Consider the following 12622-nt stretch of genomic DNA (forward strand, 5'->3'; position numbering starts at 1 on the left):
GTGTGGGCCTCTCTCACAGGGAGGTGTCAGGCACACCTCTGAGTTGACCCCTGGTGGGAAGCTGCTGGGGCCTTTGGTAGCTAGCTCCCCTTTGTATCCCCAAGAATGCATGCAGAGTGCAGTTTTTGCCCTGGGTCTTTGAGCACAGCTCAGTAACCTGCAGAAGGCTTGGTGAGAAGCTCCTGGGGTCTTACCAGATGGAATAGACCATGTATCTTGAAGCAGAGTTTAGGAGGCTCCATGCAGGCTCACTGTGGAGGAAGTCAGTATTCTACCCACCCTCAGTCTTTCCTTCCCCACATAGGTGCCAGATGGTGGGAGTTTGAAGTCACTGTGATGAGCTAGAAACAGTTATTTGCTCATTTCACCTCTACACATCTGTCAGTTCCTTCTAGAGCCAGTGAAATCTCTATCCAAATGTTACGAAATAGGCATGCTTTTTCACATGCTTTATTTGTGGCAAATTTCAAATTTAATAAAAGTAGAATAAGGTGGTGGCTGGGGGTGTGGCTCAGCGCTAGAGCACTTGCCTAGCATGTGTGAGGCACTGGGTTCTGTCCTTAGTACCACATAAAAGTAAAAATAAAATAAAGGTACTCATCCAAGTATAACTAAAAAATATTTTTAAAAAAGTAGAATAAGGTAACTACTTTATTTCTATAGATAGAAACTTAGAGGCGATCAACACTGTTTCCTCTGTCCCCTTCCTACCACCCACACCCAAGTGGATTATTGGTAGCAAAGTCCACATTGCATCATCTATTCAGGAAATAGTGTAAACCATGTCACAATGAAGATTCATGGTGTATCTTCAGTGGTTTTCTTAGAATTGAGCGTAGGTTTATTGTTGCAGCCCATGGCCCCATAGTGTGTGGGGGTTCTGGCCTGAGCAGGAGTGGGGGTACTCATTCACATGGCTTTAAACACTCAGGCTGCTTCAGAGGGTGCCATCCCCACTTGGGCTTTTGTCTGTGCATGTCCAGCCTTTCCTTCCTCAGAATGGCTGTAGGTTAAGCAGTGGATATTTCAGCACAGGCTTAAAGACCTATCTAGGGAGAAAGGTGCCAGCTTTTCTAGAATCCTTTCTGAGGACCTTTGTATGTACCCTTGGCTCTCTACAGTAGGACAAACACATAAGAGCTGTGCAGTCCTGGGTGAAGAGGGATGCCTGCCCCCAAGCATGTGTCCCTGGAGCATCCCTTAATTGTTGTTAGTCACCTTCTCATTATTGTAATACCTGAGATGATTACCTTAGGGTGGAGAGGTTTTTTTTTTTGTTTTTTTTTTTGGGTTTTTTTGCTTATAGTTTCAGAGGTTCTAGTCTATGATCAGTTGGATCTGTTGCTTTTGTTCTTGTGGCAAGCAGTACATTGTAACAGGAGCATGTGGTGGCAGAAACTGCTCACCTCATGGCAGCTAAGAAGCAAAGAAAGAAAGAGGGGCCACATCCTATTATCTCCTTCAGAGACTTGCCCCCCTGACCTTATCCCTCATTTCTTTTCACTAGTTCCCTCCTCCCAAAAATGCCATAGACTGGGGATTCAGGCTTCAGCACTGGGCCCTCAGTATGGGCACTCTGGTGGTGGGGGCCTGTGTGCCAAAGGTCCAAGACTAGCTCTTCCCACTTGGTCTGTCTCAGATTCCAAAAAAGATGGGATTGACATTCCCTTTTTTATTGTCCCACATGTACCTGATTGTGCCTCTTGGACCTCCAGTCTAAATCCCAAAGTGCCTGGTGTGATGGTTAAGGAATCAGTTGCATCAAATTCATGTTCTAGGCAGCTGGGCAGTACCTGTTTGTGCCTATGGGACACAGGTGGGCCCACTGCTAAAACTTCCTGCCCTGCGTTTGGAACAGGTACGTTGGGGTTCCCACCTACTTCCCCCAGTGCTCCCTGCCCTTCCAAGAGCATCCTTGGCTCTACAGTCACTCTCCTCCACTCTGGATACCATTGCTACTGGCTCCTCCTGCTGACTCCATTGCCAAGGTTGCCTTTCCCCTATAGACATTCAAGCATCAGAGTGCATGGGGCAAATACTACCACACTAGGGGCTTCAGGGGCAGGCAAATATTTACCTCCAATTAAGAGGCCACATCAATGCAAATAAGTGTGCAGGAGGAGTAGCCACTGTTGGTGAAAGGAGAGGCAACGACTGGCTCCACGCCTTATCGAGAAGATATAAGTAGATCCGCATCTACCCAAGGACCCCTAATGAGAAGCTACAGCCTCTCACCTGGGAATCCTGCTTCTTTTGGGAAAGCCATTTGGCATGGTGGTTGAGAGTTTATTTGGGGACTGAATCCTAAAGGAAGAGAAAGGGCCATGGTTGTGCCAGGCCACTCAAAACAGCACGAGGCTGCAACTGTCCCTGAGATGTGGACCTGAGTGAGCCCATAGAACTTTCAGAATGCCACCCTTCGAGGGCAGCAAGGAACAGTTTCTGTGGTGGTTAGGCTCCAGTACATTTCCAAAAAGATAGGTACAAGGAAAGACCCAGAATAGGACCAGGATGGGTGGTCTGTTGAGGGAATGGCAGATTCAGCCCTTAAACAGTAGTGAAAATTGATAGAAGACAGATTGTGTCAGCCAGTTCAGGTCCCTGGGTCTGTTCTGCCTCCCAGTGTCTCTTTCCTGCTGGCATCTTCAGGTTCATCCCTTCTATAGGGTTTTGGTGTAGTCTCATTACCTCCCTTCCCATCCTTCCAGCTCTTTCCTGCTTCCCAACTTGGAGGCCCAGGGGACACATCTTGTTTGTCCCATCCTTTTCTGACCTCCATATGGCCTTTGTTTGCTGGAATGCTGCCCTTGCCACAAGCGTCCCCATCCCTCCCCCTGTGACTCCTTACCCTGAGGATCCTGCTGGCCTTTCTGAGACTGAGCAGGAGCACCAAGGTGAGGAACCTGCTCACATTTTGCTCCTGTGGGACCCAGTGCTGGTTTGGGTGCCAGGCATTCTCTAGGACAGACTGATCAGCTGTGAAAAGCTCTGTGGGGCTGTCAGATTTCTAAAGTCTTGTGTCTGCATTCTCCTCCCTGGTAGGCCAGGTAGGAACTCTAGGACATAGGGAGCCCTCACTCCATTGCACTAGATCCTTTTCCTGGTCCCTGGGGGCCTGATTGACTGCCCCTGGAATGCCTAGGTGGTACTCCCCACACAGGACTCAGAGCTCCTGCCACCACAGCCAAAGAGGGGGAAGAGCAGGACAGGGTGTAGCAGCCACCCTTTGCTTTGCACCCTTTGTCCTCAGCACAGTTGGTATTACCAGCTGCCTTCAAGCTCTCAAGGGCTCACCCTCCTCCAGGGATTCCTCAGGTGAGTAGCCTTCATGCAAGATGTGGGGGGCGGTGCAGAAAGGGGTCCACAGAAGGACATAGAAAACAAAGGATTTTCTGCAAGGCTTCCTGGAAGCTGAAGGCCCCTCTGTGCACTCCTAAGCTGTGGGACACATGAGCACATGGGCAGGGCCTTCCGACCTTCACGCCATGCCCCCAGCTCCCACGCAGCTTCCAGGAGGCTCTCTGGATGGCTGTTGGTTCAGCAGAGAGTTCTGAGGCACCAACTCATTGCCAGACCCTGGAGTTGCCCAGGTGTTGTGCCTCCTCCCTCCTGCCTGGTAGCAGGACGATGTCTGCTCAAGGACAAGGACACTCTGTGCCGCCAGGCTTGCTGGGCCTGGGCAGCATTCCGCTCTTGTGAGGACTGCTGGTTCAGGAGTATGTGGGTACCCAGGGCTCTAAATATACCAGGGTGAGATCACTGGGTTGGAAACGAGGCCATGTGGCAAGCCCAGGAGCCCCATGGGTACAGGAATACCAGGGTCAGGGAGCAGTTGGCCCTTTGCAACTGACCTCCTCACTGCCCAGTCTTCTCTTGCATTGAATCTCTGCCCATCGCATGTTAGGGATAATACAGAATCAGCTGTGTCTCCTGTTGGGTCACCCCACCCCTTGACAAAGCTTGAAGCGGATGTTTTAGAGCAGTCTGAATGTGTTCACAGACAAGAACATCAAAAGCAAGGAGTGAATTGGCTCATTGGCAGAGGGACAGCTTTATAAGAGCACTGTTGGCAGCATGGAAGCCACTGTCCTTGCTCTGTGGTCACTGTGCAACTTTACATCAGAGAAGACATGGATTCTCTGCCTTCAGCGGGAAATGGGCAAAATATTAGGAAAGCCAGGAAAACATGAGGCCATCAAGATGTCCATATGCTAGACTCTGGAACCTGGCCTGTGCAACCTCACAGGCAGACATGGCTAAGGTTATAGACTGGAGGAAGGGAGTTGATCCTGGATCATCCCTGCAGATCAGGGATCTGTGATGTGAGGAGGCCTCAGCCCTTGCTGGCTTTGAAGATGGAGGGAGGGCCATGAGCTGAGGGATATAGTACCCTCCAGAAGCTGGGAATAGCCATTGGGTAATAGCAACAAAACAGGGACCCGAGTTCCACAGCCATAATAATGGTCATCTGCTGACACTCAGGAGCAGGAAACGAATTCTCCCCCAAGAGCCTGCAGAAAGGAGTACAGCTGCAAGCACCAGGATCCTAGTCCAGGGAGACGTGGACTGAACTTCTGGCCTCCAGAGCCTGAGATGATAAATGTGTGCTATCCAAGCAGCTAAACTGGTGATAGAAACTAACACCACAGTCTTGCAGGATGTGGGAAATCCTCTTCTCCACCCTGTTCTGGCACCTAGTGAGAATGTAATTGATGCAGCCTCCCTGGGGGCTGAATGAACGTCCTTCTCAAACCTGGGGCCTGCTGCTCCTTTGCCTACTGGTGCATTAGCCTGGAATTGAGTCTACCACAGATGCTGATTGCAGCCTTGTTTGTGATGGCCAGAGGATGAGGCCTGTGGTCCCCACTCCCGCCCCAGCATTAAAGTGCAACCTTCCCCCTGCTGGAAGGCACAGATGAACCAAGTAAGAGGTCTGTTTGATGCTGGATGTTTCTGATGTTAAGTGAGGAAAAAAAGCAAGGTATAGAGCCATTGCTGGCTTGCTTTGGTTTTTAAATGTGTGATAAGTGTATATATGTGCCTACTAAATGGTATATTTGGGGAGGAAATACAAGGGACACTCCAGTGGCTGGGTGGGATGTAGTTTTCTTTGCCTTTTTTTCATGTAGCTTTTACTTGTATTGTGTGACTGCATTGTGCGCAGTGTCACGGCATGCTTGAGAGGTTGGTGTAATATGTCCTTTGTGTGAATCTCATGCAAGATGGGGGCTTTATAGGGTTGTTTCCAGCCAGCCTGTCAGAAACCTTGTAGCTGCTGGTAGGGAGTGGCTGGCCTGCATCCAGATCCTTCACCAGATAGGTTTTGGCAATATGTGTCCAAACTGTCTTAAAACCAGAAGTTCTTCATTTCGATGAAGTCCAGCTTGTCTGTATTTTTTCTTGGACAGTTAGTGTTTGGGGCTCCTACGAAGAAACATTTGCCTATCTCCGGTTTGCAAAGATATTCTCCTATGTGTCTTCTAGAAACTTGTAGCTTGTTTTAGTAGTGTATTCCTTCAACTCTTGGTGGACACCTGCTTGTTACATTTGGCTACTATGACCTGCTGTGTTGGGTCAGTTCCCCGGCTTCTATAAGCAGGAGTTTCCCTAGCATGTGAGATCGCTGTTAACAACCAGGCAGGAACACTGGAGACAGTGGGGTTTCTGTGTCATCTCTGTCTGTGCAAAGTAAAAATAATAGTACTGGCTCCATGGGCTTGTTGTAAATATTAAGTTATATACAGAAATTGCTCAGAACAGACCTGTCTCATAGCAAGATCATAAAAGGGATGGAGTGCATTTTCCACACTGCCAGGTAAAGTCCAACACTTCCTAAAGTGTGCGGTACCCAGGACTACCTGGCATTACCATAACTGCTGGTCTGCATGTATCTCTTTATGAATTCAGTTTGCATTCTCCTGATAAAGTGGATCACTGGAGCTGACATCGGCTATTTTGTATGCAAAGGTGCCAGTTCATGCCTTCTGGCTGGGGCTTTGTGACCCGTCTCCTCCCAGTTTGTGATATTTTACATACACATATATATGTGTGTATGTTATGTATATATGTATATATGTGTATGTATATATATATATATATTTCCCCCCAGTGGTAGTTGGACACAATACCTTTATTTTATTTATCTATTTTTATGTGGTGCTGAGGATCGAACCCAGAACCTCACATATGCTAGGCGAGCGCTCTACCGCTGAGCTACAACCCCAGCCCCTGTGATGTTTTACTTTTTATGGTGTGTTCAGATGAACTCTAAAGGCCTTGTTAATGTCATTAAATTGATTGATTTTGGGGGGTGCTGATCTTTTGATTTGAAAATTTGTGCATTTTGTTGAGTTCTTTAGCCCCAACACCCCTGAGGAGGTAGAGTTCACCTCATATATCAGGAGCAGGCCTCATTTCATAGCATCCCGAGTGTCAGCTGGGTGGAGGGGAGGCAAGTGTGAACATGTGTACACCAGAGGTATGCCATGCCCTGGAAGAGTGGACAGTTGGGTGGAGGTGAACACTGGGTGCCATGCTAGTCCCGGGAGCAGGTAGGAGGCTTCAGAAATGGGCTGGCCCTGGGCTACCCAGCCTTCTAGAAGAGAGAGAAGACAGGGGCCTGACACATGACTCATGTTTTACAGATCCGGAACATGGTGGCGGTGTTGGAAGTCATCTCCAGCCTGGAGAGATACCCCATTACCAAAGAGGCACTGGAGGTGAGTACCTCAGCCCAAGCCTAGGGGGCAGAATGGGGAAGCAAGGGCAACCTCAGCTGTCTTTCCTCAATAATTACATGCCTTCAGAGGACAGAGGGGGGTCATGTGCCCATGTGCTGTCTTCCCACGCAGCACTGCACGAATGAGGTGTTTCTAATCCTTGACCCTATTCCTTCCACACCCTGCACACCTTGGCCTGTGCATGGGGAGGCTCCAGTGAGTGTGGCACTGTCTCTGGCCCTCCATTTGAAGACTAGGTTTGCTGTGCCATTGCCTTGGCTGTGGAATGTTCTCACCTGGCAGGTATCCTTGCAGTGGCCTTGAGTTTCCAGGCACCAGGAGGCTGTGACATTGCTTCTGAGAAATCTGCCTACGGCCCTGGGACACTAAGGTCTGAGGACTGTCTTTGAGAATTTATATCATCATAAAGGACCAGAAATCCCTATTTGCATCTGAGAAGCTGACAGTTTGGGGGTCAATGGAGAAGGAGTCATTTCAAAGATGGGGGCACTTCTCTGGATCAGCTCCCTTTTCATGGGGAAGTCCCTCTCCTAAAAGTATGTCACTCTCTCTGTTTATAGGAAACACGACTTGGGAAGCTCATCAACGACGTCCGTAAAAAAACCAAGAACGAGGAGCTCGCCAAGCGGGCAAAGAAGCTGCTACGCAGCTGGCAGAAGCTCATTGAGCCAGTGCACCAAAATGAGGCAGCGCTGCGGGGGCTGGCTGGGGCCGCTGGCTCAGCCAATGGGGGTGCCCACAACTGCCGGCCGGAGGCGGGGACGGCTGGCACACCCAAGAGCATCCATGACCTGAAGAACCGCAACGACATCCAGAGGCTGCCTGGGCAACGGTTGGACAGGCTGGGCAGCCGCAAGCGCCGGGGGGACCAGCGTGACCTTGGACACCCTGGGCCACCTCCCAAGGTTTCCAAAGCTACTCATGACTCCCTAGTCCACAACTCATCCCCACTCCCCACCAATGGGATCAGTGGGAGCCCAGAGAGCTTCCCCAGCCCCCTGGATGGCAGTGGGCACTCGGGCTCTGAAGGCAGCCGCCTGGAGCCCAGCGAGAACGACAAGCACAGCAGCAAGATCCCTGTCAACGCCGTGCGGCCGCATACCAGCTCCCCAAGCCTGGGCAAGTCCCCTGGACCCTGCTTGCAGACAAAGGCTTCAGTGCTGCAGCAGCTGGACAGGGTGGACGAGACTCCAGGCCCTCCCCATCCCAGGGCTCCCCCTCGCTGCTCTTTCAGCCCCCGGAACTCACGGCATGAGGGCTCCTTTGCCCGGCAGCGGAGCCCATATGCACCCAAGGGCTCTGTGCCCAGCCCCTCACCACGGCCCCAGTCGCTCGATGCTACACAGGTGCCATCACCACTTCCACTGGCCCAGCCATCCACACCGCCTGTGCGGAGGCTAGAGCTGCTCCCCAGCACGGACAGCCCTGTGCGCTGGCTGGAGCAGTCTGAGGGCCACCAGCGGCTGGTGGGGCCAGGCTGCAAGGCAGGGCTGCTTCCAGCTGAATCCCTCCTGTCACGGGCGGGTTTCTCCCCAGACTCCTCCAAGGCAGACAGCGATGCTGCTTCCTCCGGTGGCTCGGACAATAAAAAGAAAAAGAGGTACCGACCTCGAGACTACACAGTTAACTTGGACGGGCAAATGGCTGAGGCGGGCGTCAAGCCTGTCCGGTTAAAAGAGCGGAAGCTCACCTTTGACCCCATGACAAGACAGATCAAACCTCTGACCCAGAAAGAGCCAGTGCGGGCAGACAGCCCTGTGCACACAGAGCAGCCACCTAGGACAGAACTGGATAAGCAGGAGGCCAAGGCTAGCCTCCAAAGCCCCTTTGAGCAGACGAACTGGAAGGAGCTGTCGCGCAACGAGATCATACAGTCCTACCTGAGCAGGCAGAGCAGCCTGCTCTCGTCATCAGGCGCACAGACCCCAGGGGCTCACCACTTTATGTCTGAATACCTGAAGCAGGAGGAGAGCACCAGGCGAGGGGCCAGGCAACCACATGTGCTGGTGCCTCATGGGCCGCCCACGGACCTTCCCGGGCTGAGCCGAGAGGTAACACAGGACGATCTTGACAGAATCCAGGCCCACCAGTGGCCAGGGGTGAACGGGTGTCAGGACACACAGGGTAACTGGTATGACTGGACGCAGTGCATATCACTCGACCCGCACGGTGACGACGGGCGGTTGAACGTTCTGCCTTATGTCTGCTTGGACTGACAGGCCCGTTGGCCACAAAGTGCATTCCCACCTTGCAGTAGCCAGGGCAGGCGGGTGGCTGGGCCCAGCTGCCTCCAGCAGTTGGCAACCCGGGAAGTCCAGCCCAGGTGGGAGGGAGGGGGCGGGAGTCACGCGGTCTCTGCGCTCTTCCCTCCAAACTCCTCCTTTTGTGAAATGCTGCTACCAGTTTACTAACAAAATTGAAAAGGAAGGACCGCGCAGAAGGAAGGACGGCAAAGTGAGTTCAGAACTCTATAGCAAACCAGCTATAAAAAGCGTTAGTCCCCTATCCCGGAAGAGGTGCAGACACTCTCCAGCACCTGAACACTGGGACCTCAGTTGCAGGCAGGCACAGGAGAGGTTACGTTTAACACAGCGACAGCGACAGACGTATGCATCTCATCTCTGTATTTTCTGTTCTTTGATTTAGCCCAGTGTCTGTGAGACAGCGGGTTGCACCTCAGCCTGTGTTCGCACCCCACCCAGCCACTGGCCAGCCAGTGTTTTCCATCATGCGCTGGAAGCTTCTTGGCTGTGGCGAGCCACTGGCAACATGCAGGCCGGCCAAAGGGCCAGCTAGCTTAACCCACACTCCACGGGCATCCACCCATTTGTATCTGGTTTCAGTTAAAACCCAGTTCTTAAAGAAATGCTGCAGAAATTTAAGTTTTCTTGAGTTTATTTTCATCCTTTATTCCTTCTGACCACCAGCCAAATAAATTTCCTTTCCTTCTCCCTTTTCTTTTTCCTTCCTACACATATCTAAAAAATTTCACCTTTCTGGAGCGTCCCCCCCCCCCAAAAAAAAAAAATCCCAACCAACCAACTTAGAGTAACCGCGGGTGCTACTGGTGTGTAAGCTGTACTGCTGGGCAAGAGGGGAGACCTGTCTGTACGCTGGAAACACTCATAACCATTCCTTTAGATTCGTTTGCCTTATGGTTATTTGTCATAAACGCGATTTGCAAAAACAAGGAGCCTTAGTGAATGTACAGTACCTAGACTTCTGTGTTCTCAGGACACAGAAGGGAGCAACTTTGCTATTTGGTCCAGTAAGTGGACACCTTGTGATATAAATGTGGAAATAAAAAAAAAAAAAAAAAAAAAAAAAAAACATTTGCACAACCAGTCTGGAAATCGTTTCTCATTTGGATCTTCACCACTAATCAGCCCTGTCCTGGATTATGGCTTAGCCAGGGAGTCCCACATCTAGACTTGCAGGCTCATAAGGCAAGTAGGTTACAGTTTTCAAGTTGCCTGTTAGCTTTCTGCTGCATTAGTGGACTTTTACTTGTCTTTCTTTCAGAGCTACCTGCTAGCTTGGGGCACAGTCCACAAAACATCAGGGAATGTTACCCTGTCTCATCCAGACTTCACCCAACCCTCAGAGAATCCCTCTACAGCAGGCTCCATAGCTCAAGTTTATCATTTTATCCCACAATATTTTTAATTCTTAACATGGCATGGCCCAGAGGTGCAGGCATCCCAGTCCTGGGCTGCCAGCTCCTCATGCATGCATGAGGCTGCCTTAGTACCTTTTTTTTTTTTTTTTTTTTTTTTTGGTGGTACTGGGGATTGAACCCACATCCCCAGCCCCCCGCCTTTTTTTTTTTTTTTTTAATTGTAGATGGACACAATACATTTACTTTTATATGGTGCCAAGGATCAAACCCAGTGTCTCACACATGCTAGGCAAATGCTTTACCACTGAGTCACAACCCCAGCCCCCTAGCCCTTTTTTAAATTTTCAGACAGGATCTTGCTAAATTGCCATGTCAGGCCTTGAATTTGCCATCCTCATGCCTCAGCCTCTTGAGTCACTGGGGCTACAGGTATGCACCACAGTGCCTGGCTGGCGCTGGTATTTTTAAAAATAACTTTTGATTATAAAATGACAGTTCATCCCATTTGTCCCTGAAACTATCAACTAAGAATTTGGCTGGGGGGGGGGTCTAGAACATCTACCGATTTCATAAATGAGCAAACAGCTACCCCTTTAGAGAGGTAGGTGCACAGGAGTACATTAAGGGATCCTGGCACATTCCTTCCAGCCCACAGGACCAGACAACCCAGAACTAGAGTTTCAGAACAATAGGGATTTCTGACAAAGGCTTGGTGAAGAACACACCCTATATTCCCACCCCAAGAAAAGGGCAGTGGGAGACATGACTTTGAGGGCAGTGTGAGATTGCTCCCATCTAACAGCTGCATGGCTCTGAGCCAGTTTTTCGATTCTTATGCCCTTGTTCCTATTGGAGGATGAAGAGTTGTGAGGACTAAATTGTTAAAAACTTAAAAGGATAAAATTAAGAAACCAGAAATATGGCAGTGGAATTGTGACACAGCTATGCTGTGGAGTAACTAGCTACTTTCCTACCTCCACTATAGCTAATTAAGCTCGGCTTACATTCTGGTATCCCTAGAATGTGATGTTATTCTGTGACCAAAGGTCACAGGCACAGCTGGAGGATATTAGGGTACAGAGGTTGACGACCCATCAGCATCTCCTTTTCTCAGACCTGGGCTTTGGCACAGGCCACTACTCCCACCCCACTTGCAGAGACTACCACACCTAGGGTACACATATTGTCTACTTTCCAGAACACAACGATAATTTCAGACACCCACCCACCAGCTTTGGAGTTAAGTTGGGTTGCCACTTTCTAACTTGCCAAGTAAGAACAAATAAAAGAGAACCAACTCCTCGTCGACAAGAAGTTGGTAGCACATGATTTTTGGAATAAACCAGTCCTTTAGTGTAAGATCATATTGCTGAAAACAGTCTTCTCTTCCTCCACTGGCGCTTGAGGGAGTGGTCTATCCGGGCGGTCCTTGGGCATCTTTTGTCGTGCCAAGTACTGCCCACTTCTGCAGTGTTCTGGAGACAGGTGTCCAAGCTGGCTGTTATGGCCACGGCCCCCCAATTAGCCGTGTCACCTGAGACAAGTCGCTTCCCCTCTGGGCTTCGGTCTGCCAGTCTGCGAAATGGAGATAGTTAACACCTACCGCACAGCGTTCCTCGGATTCGGAGGGATGATGCTCGGGCCAGGCTCGTCAGCCGCACACTTCGGTGGCTCCCACAACTCGATGAGAACAAGGTCAGGGCTGGCCCTTTCGTCGGAGTCCGACTACGCGCGTCCGCCCCGGCACTGCAGTGTTAATCTGGCTCAAGGAAATCTTTTCACAGTCTAGTTTTTTCCCTGGAAGGTTTTTTAACTTCTCGGTGTCCGTAACCGTTTAGCTCTTCAGGAATCTTGCTTGGAGGTCTCCGAAGTGCCGCTAAGCCCGAGGTTTAAACCTCCAGCTTGATCGCCCATCCAGACTCCAACACGGCAGCACTCTCGCGCTTCCACTCGCCCATTCCGTTCGGGGCTCCGCAAGGGTCCCCAAGAGAAGCCCAAGAGAGAAAAACGAGCTCCACTCGCGGTACGCGTACCCGCGTTTCACTTCCGGGTTCGGAACCGCCCCTTCCGGTAACGTATCTCCAAGAGGGCGGGGCCTGCACTCCAGACGTGGTGGCTGGCGCATCGGTCGGCGCGCGGCGGTGACGTACAAGAACAACTGCCAATGGGGAGCGGCGCTAGCTGACGCGCCCGCCCCGCCGGCCCCGCCCCCGCCCGGCGTCTGGCCGTCGGGCGGGCGGGAAGGGGCGGCCGCTCGGGCAGG

General features: G+C 51.0%; 1 protein-coding gene across 1 annotated transcript in view; it reads left to right on the forward strand.

Moving 5' to 3' along the window:
* The window catches only part of Med26 (mediator complex subunit 26), a 52940-nt gene extending 42894 nt beyond the window's left edge, over positions 1 to 10046 (forward strand). Inside the window, exons 2-3 of the mRNA XM_076846598.2 lie at positions 6645 to 6719; positions 7301 to 10046. Of these exons, the coding sequence (XP_076702713.1) occupies positions 6645 to 6719; positions 7301 to 8956 (1731 nt within the window). The 3' untranslated portion in view covers positions 8957 to 10046. The remainder of the gene's footprint in view (positions 1 to 6644; positions 6720 to 7300) is intronic.
* The last annotated feature ends 2576 nt before the right edge of the window (positions 10047 to 12622 follow it).

The sequence above is a fragment of the Callospermophilus lateralis genome, chromosome 1 (assembly GCF_048772815.1).
Source record: "Callospermophilus lateralis isolate mCalLat2 chromosome 1, mCalLat2.hap1, whole genome shotgun sequence".
Lineage (NCBI taxonomy): Eukaryota > Metazoa > Chordata > Mammalia > Rodentia > Sciuridae > Callospermophilus > Callospermophilus lateralis.